Source organism: Mustelus asterias, unplaced genomic scaffold, assembly GCF_964213995.1.
Source record: "Mustelus asterias unplaced genomic scaffold, sMusAst1.hap1.1 HAP1_SCAFFOLD_50, whole genome shotgun sequence".
Classification (NCBI taxonomy): Eukaryota; Metazoa; Chordata; class Chondrichthyes; order Carcharhiniformes; family Triakidae; genus Mustelus; species Mustelus asterias.
Genome location: NW_027590123.1, coordinates 374,683 through 391,571, shown reverse-complemented (window position 1 = coordinate 391,571; position 16,889 = coordinate 374,683). Strand labels below are relative to the sequence as shown.

General features: G+C 45.7%; 3 protein-coding genes across 3 annotated transcripts in view; 1 reads left to right on the top strand and 2 right to left on the bottom strand.

Moving 5' to 3' along the window:
* LOC144483224 (uncharacterized) overlaps positions 1 to 14,441 on the bottom strand; it is a 36,988-nt gene extending 22,547 nt beyond the window's left edge. Inside the window, exons 1-2 of the mRNA XM_078201993.1 lie at positions 13,727 to 14,441; positions 5,754 to 6,796 (exon numbers count right to left, since the gene is read on the bottom strand). Of these exons, the coding sequence (XP_078058119.1) occupies positions 5,754 to 6,796; positions 13,727 to 14,441 (1,758 nt within the window). The remainder of the gene's footprint in view (positions 1 to 5,753; positions 6,797 to 13,726) is intronic.
* The window catches only part of LOC144483231 (uncharacterized), a 192,866-nt gene that overhangs the window by 122,225 nt on the left and 53,752 nt on the right, over positions 1 to 16,889 (bottom strand). The window lies entirely within an intron of this gene.
* Positions 1 to 16,889, top strand: part of LOC144483240 (uncharacterized) — a 118,761-nt gene that overhangs the window by 84,557 nt on the left and 17,315 nt on the right. The window lies entirely within an intron of this gene.

Genomic DNA, 16,889 nt, shown 5'->3' with positions numbered 1-16,889 from the left:
TGCTCCGTATGTGGGAAGAGATTTGCTCGGTCAGCCAATCTGCTGAGACACCAGCAAGTTCACAAGTCACTGCAGGGGTTGGATTCTGCTGTTGCTGCTAATCCCATGCAGGACTGAATCATGTTCATTCTGTTATTAAGGAGACTGGGAGGGTGGAACACATAGATAGTCTCCGTGCAATCAGGCAGAGTCAATATGGTTTTGTCCTAGGGAAATCACGTTTAATTGGTGTATTGGATTTCTTTGAGGAAGTTACAAGCAATGTGGATAAAGTGGAACCTGTGGATGTGGTGTATTTAGATTTCCAGCAGGCATTTGACACATCAAAGTTTACCACACAAAATAAGAATTCGTAGCATAAGGCATAACATATTAGCATCCCATACACATCGGTTCTTTGTATCAGCATGGATAGAGGATTGATTAGCTAACAGGAAACAGAGAGGAGGGAGAAAGGAGTCATTTTTGGGATGGCAAGATGTAGCTTGTGGAGTGTCACAGGGACCAATGCTGGGCCCTGAACTATTGACAAACTATTTTCATGACGTGGATGACAGGATCAAAATTTGTTGATAACACAAAGGTAGGTAGGAAAGTGAGATGTGAATGACCATAACAAGCCTGTAAAGCGATATAGATAGGGTCAGTGAGTGGGCAAAAGGTTGGCAGCTGGAACAAGATTTTTGGATAATGTGATCTCGTCCACTTTGGACAGGAAGGATGGAAAAGTAGTTGATTATTTAAACAGAGAGAGAGATTGCAGAACTTTGAGGTTCAGAGGGATCTGGGTGTCCTGGTACAGTAATCAGGAAAAGTTAGTGTGTGGACACAGCAAATGATTCGAAAGGTAAATGAATTGTTGTTTATTGCAGGGATGTTTTGCTGCATTTGTTCAGGGTATTGGTGAGACCACATCAAGAGTACTGTGTACAGTTTTGGTCTCCTTAAGAGAGGACTTGTGTGAGAAGTAGCTTGGAGAAGGTTCACTTGACTGATTCCTGGGATGAGGGAGTTATCATACGAGGAAATGTTGGACATGTTCGGCCTGTATGTATTGGGGTTTAGAAGAATGAGAGAGGATCTGATTGAAACATATAAAATTCAGAGGGGACCTGACAGAGTGGATGTTGATTGTAGAGAGAGGAGAACTAGAGGCAGTTTAAAAATAAGGGGTCTCCCATTTAAGACTGGGATGAGGAGAAACCTTTTCTCTCAGAGGGTTGTTACAGTGTGGAATTCTCTTCCACAGAGAGTGATGGAGGCTGGCTCACTGAATATTCTGAAGTCTGAATTTAATAGATTCTTGATTGACAAGAGAGTCAAAGGGTGTGAGGGGTAAGAGGGAAAGTGGAGTTGAAGCTACAATCGGATCAGCCGGGATCCTATTGAATAGTGGAGCAGGCTCGAGGGGCCGAGTGGCCTTCTCCTGCTCCTAATTCACATGTTCACATTGTGAGAGTTGGAGTTTGTTTCTGCTGATGTTAATTTCCCATAAATCTGAGCTGCAGCTTAATCTACAAAATAGAAGCAAATAAATCTTGATGATCTGATTGATCAGCCAGAGTCTAACTGAATGACAGAGCAGACTGGAAGGGCTGAACAACCTACTCCAGTTCCTGTGTAGTTTCTCCCCAGGCTTCTCCCACTCTCTAACTCTGCTCCAGTGCTGGTTTCTGTTAAAGTCTCTTTCCAGGTCTCCCATCACTTTCCATTCATCAGCTGGTGTCTGAGTCCAAGTTTACCAGGAACAGGAGGAGGTCATTTATCCCCTCAAGCCTGTTCTCTCATTCACTGAGGTCATGGCTGATCTGTGACCTAACTCCATTTACCCAGATATTGTTTTAATCCTGACTTCCTCAGTCTGTTACAATGAGATTTTAAAAATAACTTTTGTTTACATCAGACCTTCAATGTAGGAGAGTGTCCCAAGGTGAATCTCAGAAACATCAATTGATAAATCAGACAACTGGCACTGAGGGGATGTTAGGAGGCTGACTGAAGACTTGGTGCAGTGTAAAGGGTTAATGTTAAATTTGTAAATATTCTACCCAGTGATGTAAGATCAGATGATAAGAGTTTGCTGAGAGATGGTTGTCTGCTGAGCCTTGTGCTGTACATATTTAGAAGAAGGTGCAATAAAAAGTTATATTAACCAATAGCCTTGCCTCCAGCAGTCTCTGTCAATCCTGGCCAATTTCTGTATCCACTTGATCTGAACCTGTCATAATAGTGTTCACCTCTATCAGATCTTCCCTTAGCCTCCTTCATTCCAGGGAGAACAACTCCAACTTCTCGAACCTGACCTTGGAGTTAAAATCCTTCATTGCTGGAACCATTCTGGTGAACCTCCGCACCTTCTCAAGGACCATCCCATCCTTCCTAAAGCGTGCTGTCTGGATATGAACACAATATTCCCATTGTGGTTTAAACAGTGCTTCATAAAGCTTCAGCATAACTTCATTGGCTTTTATTACAATGGCTCTGTTGGAAACCAATGTATTATGGACCTTTTTAATGTGCAGTCAGTTTGTAACTTTATTTATTTTATATTAATCAGTGTAGACGGGTTGTGGTGTAACGCTGTGTGTGGAGTCTCTCATGGTGGTAACATGGAATATCGAGGGTGATAGAAGAACCCAGACTGAGCATATCTGAAGAACTGCACTGAACTGCATTGTGGGTTCAATGTGCAAAGCATGCTGGTCAATGTAGTCAAGTCGCAGCCTTGCTGGAATTAGCAATGTCTGCAAAATGAATTAAATTGTGCAGGAAACTGGCCTCACACTGTGAGAAAGATGTGTTTGTTTGAGCTAATGAACTTGTCTGTAGCAGCTTGGGGATTGATAACGGTGTCAGAGGTAACACAGTGGAGTCAGGCTGGCTCTATTCCTTCAAGTATAACCGTGTAATAGGCCCAGGACATAAGAACAAGGGAGAAGACAATGCTGTCATTGAAAACCAATTCAATCGGCTAAAAACAGGTATTACCTTATTTTTTATTCGTTTACAGAGGTCAAAGCCCACAGTCTGCCCTGAATAATAAAAGGTGGGCCTCACTGGCTCGGTCAGCATTTATTGCCCATTTCTAAATGGCCTTGAGAAGGTGGTGGTGAGCTGCCTTCTAGAACCACAGCATTCCCAGTGGTGTAGGGACACCCACACTTGTTTGGGAGGAAGCTCCAGGATTTTGACCCAGTGACAGCGAAGGAACAGCGATATATTTTGAAGTCAAGATGGTGAGTGTTACGATCCCAGTTGATGTTATAATTGGACAGGATGATTCCCGGATGGAACACTGGCTCAAAAGACCGCAACTTTTACTTTTTTAAGAAAACATAAAGGAACAGAATCACAGGACTGCCAATTAGCTTTTAATAATAAATATTTATTAAACACGAAGAGTTTGACAATAACAAAATACTCCTTGACTCTCACTTTCCTTCACAAATGTATACAGATTTCAAGGATAACACAGATTTAAAATTCCTTATGCTATAATGTTCTCAGTAAACACATGGTTCCTTTAAACCCACAGGTTCACTGTGATCAGACAACCCCCACTCTGAAACCAAGTGGCAGATGCAACTCAATCGATCCTCTGTGGATTTCTCCTCAAATTTCCCCCCAGATGATTGTCACGAGTGTTTCCAAACTCCGCTCTCAAAAAGACACGTGTTAATATCTCCTTCCAAACTAATTTTCTCACTTCCAGGTCTTCCAATTATCCTTTCAAACAAAGCTTTCTCTCCACTCTTTTAGCAAGAAGCTGCCTCCAGGTTTTCAACTCTCAGAATTTCTTTGCCTTGAATTGCAACATACTTCCAAAATTCTACATAAACTCAGATCACCAGTCCCTAACAGAATACAATTGCTTCAAAAACTGGATTTAAGGACATCAAACCTTCCCACTATTTCAGATATGTGGCTTCTCTGTCACCAACGTCATCAGTTCTTTTCTTCCCAGGTCTGAGTTTAACTTCCATGAATAGTATCCTGTTCCAAAGACTTTTTTACTTAAATATTCCTGACACTTCCCTTCCATTCCCGGGTTTCTCAAACGAACTGTCCTTTAGTTCCTCTGGAGCTTGCTTTTGGACACATTACTCCATTGTATGGCTTTCCTGCTTCTAGTAGAGCTGAGAGCTGCTCACCCTCTCGTTTCCTTACCCCAACTGCTATAAATTCAACTAAAACTACACTCAAAAAACCTTCTCACCCTAAAGGTGCCCCTGGTTGCTATACAACAATGCATTATTTCTCCAACTTCATGTTTATTTTTCACGCCATAAACTCTCTCAGCACAACAGGAATACAATTTGAATTGAAACCTATCCCCCACGCATGCAAATACCTTTGTTCATCATGAATCCAACCAAAGTTCTACTCTTCCTACACAGAAACACTAAATCAAACTTACTTAAATCTATACTTTATTTCTAATATTTAACAATAGAAACATCACTTAAAACTATCTCTGTTTTCCTGACATGAGTGACTTAGAGAGGAACTTCCAGGTGGTGACACTCTCATGGATCTGCTGCTCTTGTCCTTCTAGATGGTAATGTTCCTGGGTCTGTAAGATGCTGCCTAAGGAGTCTTGGTGAGTTCCTGCAGTGCATTTTGTAGATGGTACACACTGTTGCTATTGTCCGTCAGTGGTAGAGGGAGTGAATGTTTGTGGTTAGTGTGTTGATCAAGTGGGGCTGCTTTGTCCTGGATGGTTTTGAGCTTCTTGAGTGTTGTTGGGAGCTGCACTCATTCAGGCAAGTGGAGAGTATTGCATCACATTCCTGACTTGTGTCATGTAGATGGTGGACGGGCTTTGGGTGGGGGAGTCAGAAGGTGAGTTACTCTCCTCAGGGCTGCCAGTCTGTGACCTGTTCTGGTAGCCACAGTATCTATGAGTTTCTGGTCAATGTAACCCCGCAGGATGTTGATAATGGAAGGGGGATTCAGTGATGGTAATGCCCTTGAATGTCAAGGGGTGATGGTTAGATCTTCTCCTGTTGGAGATGGTCATTGCCTCGGACTTATGTGGCATGAATGTTACTTGCCACTTGTCAGCCCAAGCCTGGATATTGTTGTATTTGGACATGGACTGCTTCAGTATCTGAGGAGTCACAAATGGTGCTGAACATTGTGTATTCATTGGCGGACATCCCCACTTCTGACCTTATGATGGAGGGAAGGTCAGTGATGAAGCAGCTGAAGATGGTTGGGCCTCGGACACGACCCTGAGAGATCCCTGCATTGATGTCCTGGAGCTGAGATGACTGACCCTCCACAACCACAACCATCTTCCTAATTGCCAGTATAAGTCCAACCAGCAGAGAGTTTGCCCCTTGATATCCATTGATTCCAGTTTTGCCAGGGGTCCATGATATGGGTAGCACAGTGGTTAGACCAGTTGGCTCACAGCCCCAGGGACCGGGTTCGATTCCGGCCTTGGGTGGCTGTGTCGAGTTGGCACATTCATCAGCTTTTTTTTGTGGATCATTTCAGTGGAAATGTGCTCTCCCAAACTCAAAGAGCATCAGTCCACTGAAAACAAAGTTGTGAGACCGGCCAGTCCAGCAGAAAGAAACCCTCCAACCCTCCCACTTCACCAACTGTCAGAATGAACATAGTTCAGTCCTGGATGTGATTAACAGCAGCAATACCAGCAGAATCCAACCCCTGTCATCACTTGTGAACTTACTGGTGTCTCAGCAGGTGGGATGACTGAGTGAATCCCTTTGTGAATCCTTGTGAACTCGTTGGTGTGTCTGCAGGTGAGATGACTGAACGAATCCCTTTCCACACTCAGAGCAGATAAACGGCCTCTCTCCAGTGTGAACTTGCTGGTGACTCTGCAGATAAGACGAAAGAGCGAATCCTTTCCCACACTCAGAGCAGGTGAATGGTCTCTCCCTGGTGTGAACACGTCGGTGTGCCTGCAGGTTAGCTGAACGAGTGAATCCCTTCCCACACTCAGAGCAGGTGAACGGCCTCTCCCCGGTGTGAACTTGCTGGTGATTCTGCAGGTCAGATAACTGAATGAATCCCCTGCCACACTCAGAGCAGGTGAATGGCCTCTCCCTGGTGTGAACCTCCTGGTGTGACAGAAGGTGGGATGATTGAATAAAACGCCTCCCACACTCGGAGCAGACGAATGGCCTCTCCCTGCTGTGAACTCCCTGGTGTGACATTAGGTGTGACGATTGGATAAAACGTTTCCCACATTCGGGGCAGCTGAATGGCCTCTCCCTTGTGTGGGTTCCTTTGTGTGTCACTAGATGTGATAACTGAATAAAACGCTTCCCACACTCGGAGCAGGGGAACGGCCTCTCCCTCCTGTGGACTCCCTGGTGAGTCACTAGGTGTGATAATTGAATAAAACACTTCCCGCACTCAGAGCAGTTGAAAGGCCTCTCCTTAGTGTGGGCTCGCTGGTGTATCTGCAGGTGAGATGACTGAGTGAAACCCTTTCCACAGTCGGAGCAGGTGAATGGTCGCTCTCCGGTGTGGATTTGTTGGTGATTCAAAAGTTCAGATGAATGATTGAATTGCTTCCCACACTCAGAGCAGTTGAACGGTTTTTCCCCAGTGTGAACTTGCTGGTGTGTCAGCAGGTGGGATAACTGAGTGAATCCCTTCCCACACTCAGAGCAGGTGTACAGCCTCTCCCTACTGTGAACTGCTTGGTGATTCCACAGGTCGGCTGCCTGGAGAAAACCCTTCCCACACTCAGAGCAGATGAAGGGCCTCTCCCCAGTGTGGCTGCATTGATGAATCTTCAGGGCAGATGGGGAGCAGTCTCCTTCCCCACACTTGATGCAGGGGAACAGTCTCTCCCCAGTGTGAATATGTTGATGAGTTTGCAGTACAGACGGGATACGGAATTCCTTACCACAATCCTCATCTTTCCCCGATTTCTCCATGGTGTGGATGTCCTTGTGTCTTTCCAGGTTTAACAATCAGTTAAATCCTCATCCACACAGAGAGCATGTGCACTGTCTGTCCCCGCTGTAAATGATGTGATATTTTTGCAGTCTGTGTAACTGGTCTTTTGACAGTCAGTGTACTGGACACTCTCACTCAGGTCTGTGTTTCTTGGTGCCTTTCCAGTCACACTGATGTGACAGAAAAAACAGATAAATATTTCTTCTTCTCGATTCAAGGTCTGATGATATTCAGGTTCTGATAATTTGAGTGACTCTATTAAGCCTTAACATGTTTTGAGATAGCTGGCAGCAAATCTTCCCCTTATAACTTCCTGTAAAATGAGTTTACAAAAGTCATCACTGTCAGTATCAAACAGAAATTCAGAATAGACAATTCTAGTTTCTGTGGAACATTTCTTCCTTTCTCGTTCCTCTGGATCTGTACATCTCCATCCCACACCCTATCCCTGTATCCTCACTCTGCTGTATGTATAATACACCCTTCCAATTCTCCTGAAGGTGTTGATTCATGCTGATCAACAAATCCATGCTCACTGCTTCTTCTCCAGCACTGAGATATCTTCATGCAGGCTGCCAGTCTAAATGCCGAAATATACTTAGTGAAGTAAAATGTATGTAACATAGGGGACCAGTTTAATAATTAGAAGTACAGCAAGGCTATGAGATAGAACATTATTTCGACAGTGAACGTTCTTGAATATCAATTGTTTGGCTATGAGGGCGGTGCATTTTGATACATTCAATATTTCAAAATGAAATTAGATGAGCAGTCAAAATAGACTGGCAGGGGAACAGGGATACAGACGGGATGAGGAGCATATCAGCCATGATTGAATGGCGGAGCGGACTCAATGGGCCAAATAGCCTAATTATGCTCCTCTATCTTATGAACTTAAGGGGGAATGGGACTGACTGGTTGGCTCTACAGAGAGTTAGCATGGACTTGAGTTGCTGAATGGACTCCTTGTGTGATATAATAACCCGATTACTGAAAATAAACTACTTAGTTACAGTATTACCAAAACTAAAAATAATAAAAAATGAACTTTATTACTGGACCATGCATAATATATCTAATTTGTACCATATTACAAGACTGCACACATCTCTGTCCTATATTAATTTACTGCCCCTTAAATTTCAGCTATTTCCTCGGGAAATCATCCCTTTAAATTGTGAACATTAGGAAAGAGACCATCCTCTTAACCAGACAAATAAATGTGACAAGTTGAGGAAGCAAAGGATGGCAATGTCTTTAAGAGGGAGAGAGATACCTGGGCCAACCTTTCCAGAGTCTGCAGCTCCCTGAATTCACTTCCTTTCCCTTCAGTTGTTGCAAGTCCCCAATTTAACCCCAGAATGAGAAGAAAAAGGAGAGAAGAAAACAAAGTGTTTTACTGACAGATGTTGACGACAGGAGGAGGTTTCAGTCTGTCTGAAATCCAATCTGCATTGTCACAAAGCCCGCACTCTGATTGGCTGGAGGACCAGTATCCTTCCGGTCCTCCAATTCCTTCCATTGGTCAATACCCCTCATGAAGACAGTGGTGCAGCGGAAGTGAGTCGAAGACACTTTGACCCCGGGTCGCTCTCAGTTATTGGCCAATGGGAAACGCTATCCCCCGCACATGCGCAGAACTTCTCTGGGTTAATCATGCGCAGTCCCACCCGGCGAATAGAGCGATTTCTCCAGCGCGGGGTATTGTGGGAGCTGCGGCCGCCATTACTCGGCCGGAGCCCAGTCTCCAAACACCTGGGACTGCGATGGATGGGATGGGATGGGGAGGAGGCGAAGTGACCCCATCCGGATATAATGTACATCTGGGTAGTCACTGGAATTGATAGCGACGCCACCTTAGCAAAATTCAGGTGGAAAAATTTAGACACCTGGGTGACATATTGGGGAGTGGAATAGCTCAATGTGAAACTGAACCCCAGAGTCAGCAGCTTCCTTGGGGGAGAACTGGGGAAAAATGAGGATGGTCAAAAGAATTAGGCTTACAATTGGTAGGGAGGAGGCAGATGCTTAAAGTTTGAAATTTGATTAGATTTGATTTGTCACATGTATTAGTAGACAGTGAGAAGTATTGTTTCTTGTACGTTTTACTGACAAAGAGAAGGAAAGAGGAGGGTGCAGAATGGAGTATTACAGTCATAGCTAGGATATAGAGAAAGATCAAATTAATGTGAGGTAGTTCCACTCAAAAGTTTGATGGCCACAGGGAAGAAGCTGTTCTTGATTTGGTTGTCCATGTCCTCAGACCTTTATATCTTTTTCCCGATGGAAGGAGGTGGAAGAAAGAATGTCCAGGGTGCATGGGGTCCTTGATTATGCTGGCTGCTTTTCTAAGACAGTGGGAAATGTAGACAGAGTCAATGGATACGAGGCTGGTTTACCTGATGGATTGGGTCATTCATGACCCTTTGTAGTTTCTTGTGGTCTTGGACAGAGCAGGAGCAACATCAAGTTGTGATACAACCAGAAAGAATGCTTTCCAGAAAGGGAGGAGAATGTTAAGTGACAACCAGAATATCAGTTTCAAATTTCTATCCTGTGCTTACATTGATTGCTTTGATAGATGTTTTTATTTACAAGGGATTAGAATGGAAGGATTTTCAGTCAGAAACATCTTGATTCATTTGGACACGACTATCATCAGCGATCAAATGTCAGAGGAACACTGATGCCCTGTTCAAAAAGATTCCAATCATCAGTGCGAATGGAAAAGTTGTGTGATGCACATTCCCAAGAGAGAGAGATAGATTTCCAGGGAAAGAGACATAAGAATATATGAACAAATGAACTATGAGCAGGCCACTCAGGCTGTTTCAGTGCTCAGCGCCGACAGCTACCAGTTTCCAGATGCAATTTTACAACTCATCCGCTTCATCCTGGACCACAATGTCTTCACCTTCAACAACCAGTTCTTCATCCAGACAAGCAGAACAGCCATGGGGACCAAAATCGCACCTCAATATGCCAACATCTTCATGCACAGGTTCGAACAAGACATCTTCACCGCACAGGACCTTCAATCGATGCTATACACTAGATACATCGATGACATTTTCTTCCTTTGGACTCATGGTGAACAATCACTGAAACAACTATATGATGACATCAACAAATTCCATCCCACCATCAGACTCACCATGGACTCCTCTCCGGAATCGGTTGCATTCTTGGACACACAAATCTCCGTTAAGGACGGTCACCTCAGCACCTCACTATACCGCAAGCCCATGGATAACCTCACGATGCTCCACTTCTCCAGCTTCCACCCTAAACACGTTAAAGAAGCCATCCCCTACGGACAACCCCTTCGTATACACAGGATCTGCTCGGATGAGGAGGATCGCAACAGACACCTCCAGACGCTGAAAGATGCCCTCATAAGAACAGGATATGGTGCTCGACTCATCGATCGACAGTTCCAACGTGCCACAACGAAAAACCGCACCCACCTCCTCAGAAGACAAACACGGGACATGGTGGACAGAGTACCCTTCGTCGTCCAGTACTTCCCCGGAGCGGAGAAGCTACGGCATCTCCTCTGGAGCCTTCAACATGTCATTGATGAAGATGAACATCTCACCAAGGCCATCCCCACACCCCCACTTCTTGCCTTCAAACTACTGCACAACCTCAAACAGACCATTGTCTGCAGCAAACTAGCCAGCCTTCAGGAGAACAGTGACCACGACACCACACAACCCTGCCATAGCAACCTCTGCAAGACGTGCCGGATCATCGACACGGATGCCATCATCTCATGTGAGAACACCATCCACCAGGTACACGGTACATACTCTTGCAACTCGGCCAACGTTATCTACCTGATACGCTGCAGGAAAGGATGTCCCGAGGCATGGTACATTGGGGAGACCATGCAGACACTGTGACAACGGATGAATGAACACCATTCAACAATCACCAGGCAAGACTGTTCTCTTCCTGTTGGGGAGCACTTCAGCGGTCACGGGCATTCGGCCTCTGATATGCGGGTAAGCGTTCTCCAAAGCGGCCTTCACGACACACGACAGTGCAGAGTCGCTGAGCAGAGACTGATAGCCAAGTTCCGCACACACGAGGACGGCCTCAAATGGGATCTTGGGTTCATGTCACACTATCTGTTATCCCCACAACTTGCCCGGACCTGCAGAGTCTCACTGGCTATCCTGTCTGGAGACAATGCACATCTCTTTAACCTGCCTTAATGCTCTCTCCACTCACATTGTTTGTATCTTAAAGACTTGATTAACTGTAAGTATTCGCATTCCAACCATTATTCTGTAAATTGAGTTTGTGTTTTTTTATATGCCCTGTTTGTGAACAGAATTCCCACTCACCTGAAGAAGGGGCTTAAGGCTCCGAAAGCTTGTGGCTTTTGCTACCAAATAAACCTGTTGGACTTTAACCTGATGTTGTTAAACTTCTTACTGTCACTAATAACCTTCAGGGAAGGGAAGCTGACCCCCATCTGAGCCTACACAAGATTATGATCTCTATTGGGGGAGAAGAGGGTGAGAGGATTGGAAGCAGAAGAAGAGAGGGGGATTTTCTATTTGTACAAATCAACCAGGATTTTAACAGAATCTCGCAAACCCTCAACCATCATCTCTGAGAAGGAGCAAGTGTATGTGAACACCATCACCTCCGGGTTCTCCTCCAAGGCGCATACAGTTCTGACAGTAAATAATGGATGAGCAGAAATTTCCTCTACTTCAATATTGGGAAGACTGATGCTACTGTCTTCAGCCCCAGCTACAAACTCCACTCTTGAACCACTGACTCCATCCCTCTCCCTGATAACTGTTTGAGTCTGAAGCAGATTGTTCAAACCGTTGTGTGATATCTGACCCCAAGACAAGCTCCTAACCACATTTTTCCATCATCTTCAAGACTGAATTCCACCTCAGTAACATTTCCTGACTCCACCCCAGACTCAGCTCATCTGCTGCTGAAACACTGACCCATTCCTTTGTTACCTCCGAGATATCTAGACTCCTCTAATTCTGACTTCCTGAGTATTCCTGATTTATTGGTAGGGGGATTGAATTTAGGAGTCGTAGCGTTATGTTGCAACTGTACACAACTCTGGTGCGGCCGCACTTGGAGTACTGTGTGCAGTTCTGGTCCCCACATTACAGGAAGGATGTGGAGGCTTTGGAGAGGGTGCAGAGGAGGTTTACCAGGATGTTGCCTGGTATGGAGGGGAGATCCTATGAGGAGAGGCTGAGGGATTTGGGATTGTTTTCGCTGGAAAGGCGGCGGCTAAGAGGGGATCTTATTGAAACATATAAGATGATTAGAGGTTTAGATAGGGTGGATAGTGATAGCCTTTTTCCTCTGATGGAGAAATCCAGCACGAGGGGGCATGGCTTTAAATTGAGGGGGGGTAGTTATAGAACCGATGTCAGGGGTAGGTTCTTTACCCAGAGGGTGGTGAGGGATTGGAATGCCCTGCCAGCATCAGTTGTAAATGCGCCTAGTTTGGGGGCGTTTAAGAGATCCGTAGATAGGTTCATGGACGAAAAGAAATTGGTTTAGGTTGGAGGGTCACAGTTTTTTTTTAACTGGTCGGTGCAACATCGTGGGCCGAAGGGCCTGTTCTGCGCTGTAATGTTCTATGTTCTATGTTCCATGTTGTGTGGCCTCGCCTGAAGCTGCTAAGACCACAAATTCTGGAATTTCCTCCCTAACCCTCTCTATCCTACATTCCTTCATTAAAACACTCCTTAAAACTGACCTCTGCTTCCGGTAGCCCATGAGTTTACAAAAGCAATCACCATCAGTCCCAGATAAAAATTCAGAAGAGACAATTTTTTCCCTTGGTATGAGTTTTCTCTGTTAAATCTTCATCATTTAGCCCCCTGCGAAATGAGTTTCCAAAATACATCTCTGTCAGTCCAGGATAGAAATTCACAACATTCTCTCCTCCTGCTGCCTGGTCCAGGATCTCCCCGCTAACTCCCTGTTGCATTTTGCCCTCATCATCGTCAGCAGCCCCTCGATTTGAGGATGATGTCTATCATCATAGAATCCCTACAGAGCAGACCCATCAAGTCTGCACTGACTCTCTCACAGAGTACCTTACCAGGCCCTCTTGCCCACCCTAACCACAAACAGAGCTAAACCCCTTACCTACAAATCTTGTGGTCGGTACAAACGGCCTCCTTCTGTACTGTGGGGATTCTAATGATTCTCTATGAGTATTTGGAAAAAGAGGGAATGCGAGGCAAAACACCTGAAAAATGTGTGCAAGTGAGGCCTGAGATGACACGGGTGGATAATATCAGAATGTGGACCGGCCTCCCGATGGGACAGGCAGTGAGAGCAGCTGAGAAATCAGTGGAGAAAGATTGTTCAGAGCGCGGCCAACCCTCAGAACGAGGATGGATGAACGACAAGACACCTGTAGTGAGAGGAAAAAGACTATTTACTATCCAGGATAAAATTAATACACCACATCTGCTTCTGTGGATCATTTCAGTGGAAATGTGCTCTCCCAGGCTCACAGAACATCAGCCCACTGGAAGTCACGAGACCGGCCAGTCCTGCTGAGCAAAACCCTCCGACCCTCCCACTTCAACTGTCAGAATGAACATGGTTCAGTCCTGGATGTGATTAACAGCAGAATCCAAGCTCTGTGATCACTTGTGAACCCGTTGGTGTCTCAGCAGGTGGGATGACTGAATGAATCCCTTCCCACACACGGAGCAGGTGAATGGTTTCTGCCCAGAGTGAACTCGCTGGTGTTTCAGCAGGTTCGAAGATTGAGTGAATCCCTTCCCACAGTCACGGCAGGTGAACGGCCTCTCCCCAGAGTGAACTCGCTGGTGTGTCAGCAGGGTGGATGAGTGAGTAAATCTCTTCTCACACTCTGAGCAGGTGAACGGCCTCTCTCCCGTGTGAACTCTCTGGTGTCTCAGTAGGTGGGACGAATCACGGAATCCCTTCCCGCACTCAAAGCAAGTGAACGGCTTCAGCCCAGAGTGAACCCGCTGGTGTTTCTGCAGGTTTGAAGACTGAGCGAATCCCTTCCCACACTGGAAGCATCTGAATGGTCTCTCTCCGCTGTGAACTCGCTGGTGTGTCAGCAGGGTGGATAAATCACTGAATCCCTTCTCACACTCTGAGCAGGTGAACGGCCGCTCCCCAGTGTGAACTCGCCAGTGTGTCAGCAGGGTGGAGGAGTCTTTAAATCCCTTCCCACAGTCAGAGCAAATGAACGGCCTCTCCCCAGTGTGAACTCGCTGGTGTCTCAGCAGAAGAGATGGATTAGTGAATCCCTTCCCACATTGAGAGCAGGTGAATGGCCTCTCTCGACTGTGAACCTGTTGGTGTGTCAGCAGTGTGGACGACTGAGCAAATCCCTTCCCACACTTGGAGCAGATGAATGGTCTCTCCCCAGTGTGACTGCGTCGATGAGTTTCCAGCTCAGACGGGGACCTGAATCCCTTCCCACAGTCCCCACATTTCCACGGTTTCTCCATGGTGCGGGTGTCCTTGTGACTCTCCAGGTTAAACAATCAGTTAAATCTCACACAGAACACGTGTACAGTTTCTCCCGCTGTGAATGCTGCGATGTTGTTTCAGGCTGTGTAACTGGTTAAAGCTCTTTCCGCACTCAGTTCACTGGAACACTCTCACTCGGGTGTGTGTGTGTCTCGGTGCTTTTCCAGTCACACTGATGTTAGAATGGCCGATGGTTTCACATCCCAGTGAATTGAGTAACTCAGATCTTGACGTGATGTTTGTTTTGAGATTTCTGTCTCAAAATTCTCCCCTTCTAATATCCTGTAAAAGGAGTTCACAAAAGTCACCACTATTAGTGTCGGATAAAAATTCAGAAGAGACAGTTTTAGTTTCTCTGGAACAATCTGTCCTCTCATTCCCCCAAAGCTGTAAATCTGTCTATTTTTCCTCCATTCTCAGTCTGCTGTACCTCCAACACTCCTGAAGATGCTAATTCATGTTGATTGACAGATCAATACATAATGCTTCCTGTCCTCAACACAGAGACCATAACATCATGGAAAGTAGGAGGAATAGACCATTCGGCCCATTGAGCCTGCTGTTCCATTCAATAAGATGATGGTTGATCCGATTGTGCCCTTAACTCCACGTTCCCGCCTGTCGGCCATAACTCTTGTGGATAACAATCTGCCTAACTCAGCCTGATGCAGCCTCCACTGCTCCCTGGGGAAAATAATTCCAAAGACCCCCTGAGGGAAGAAATTTCTCCTCCTCTCCATTAGAAATGAGAAACCCTTCATATTTGGCATTCTGCCCATGTGGGGAAATAACCTCTCTTCATCTGTCAAGCTACCTTGGGCAGCATGGTGGCACAGTGGTTAACACTGCTGCCTCACAGCACCAGGGATCCGGGTTCAATTCCCGGCTTAGGTCACTGTCTGTGCAGAGTCTGCACATTCCCCCCGTGTCTGTGTGAGTTTCTTCCAGATGCTCCGGTTTCCTCCCACAGTCCAAAAGACGTGCTGGTTAGGTGCACTGGTCAAACAAAATTCTCCCTCAGTGTACCCAAACAGGCACTGGAGTGTGGCGACTAGGGGATTTTCACAGTAACTTCTTTGCAGTGTTAACGTAAACCTACTTGTGGCACTAATAAATAAAATTTAAACTTAAAAAGATTACCCCTCATTCTTCTAAACTCCAATGAGTACAGGCTCAACCGTTCCCAATAACACAACACCTTCCCAGGTATTAGACTGGTGATCCAGTATAACATGGGAAAATGTGAACTTGTCCACTCAGACAGAAAGAACAGAAAAAGCAGCATCTTATTTAAATGAATTGCAGAACAAAGAACAATACAGCACAGGAACAGGCACTTCGGCCCTCCAAGCCTGCACCGATCATGTGTTCCTAACTAGACCATCCGTTTGTATCCCTCTATTCCCAGTCTGTTCATGTGGCTATCTAGATAAGTCTTAAATGATCCTGGCGTGTCTGCCTCAACCACCTTGCTTGGTAGAACATTCCAGGCCCCCACCACCCTCTGTGTAAAATACGTCCCCCGCATATCTGTATTGAACCTTGCCCCCCTTACCTTGAACTTGTGACCCCTTGTGTTTGTCATTTCTGACCTGGGAAAAAGCTTCCAACTGTTCACCCTATCTATGCCCTTCATAATTTTATAAACTTCTATTAGGTCGCCCCTCAACCTCCGTCTTTCCAGGGAGAACAACCCTAGTTTACTGAATCACACCTCATAGCTAATACCCTCCATACCAGGCAACATCCTGGTAAACCTTCTCTGCACTCCCTCCAAAGCCTCCACGTCCTTCTGGTAGTGTGGCGACCAGAACTGGACGCAGTATTCCAAATGTGGCCTAACCAACGTTCTATATAACTGCAACATCATATGCTAACTTTTACCCTCGATGCCCCGTCCAATAAAGGCAAGCATGCCATATGCCTTCTTCACCACCTTTTCCACCTGTGCTGCCACCTTTAAGGTTCTGTGGACTTGCACACCCAGATCCCTCTGTGTGTCTGTACTCCTGATGGTTCTGCCATTTATTGTATAGCTCCCCCCTGCATTAGATCTCCCAAAATGCATCACTTTGCATTTATCTGGATTAAATTCCATCTGCCATTTCTCCGCCCAATTTTCCAGCCTATCTATATTCGGCTGTATTCTCTGACAATGTTCATCACTACCCGCAACCCCAGCAATCTTTGTGTCGTCCGCAAACTTACTAATCAGACCAGCTACATCTTCTTCCAAATCATTTATATATATCACAAACAGAACTCTGAGGTACAGAGCAATCTGGGTGCCTTGGCAGGTGAATCACAAGTTCGTTTCCAGGTGCAGGGTTAATACTCAGGTCCATGAACTCCACCACCGTGCACCCCACAAACTTTGTCACCCTCATCAGCGATACTATCCTCCTCCCTGACCACAGTCTGAACCA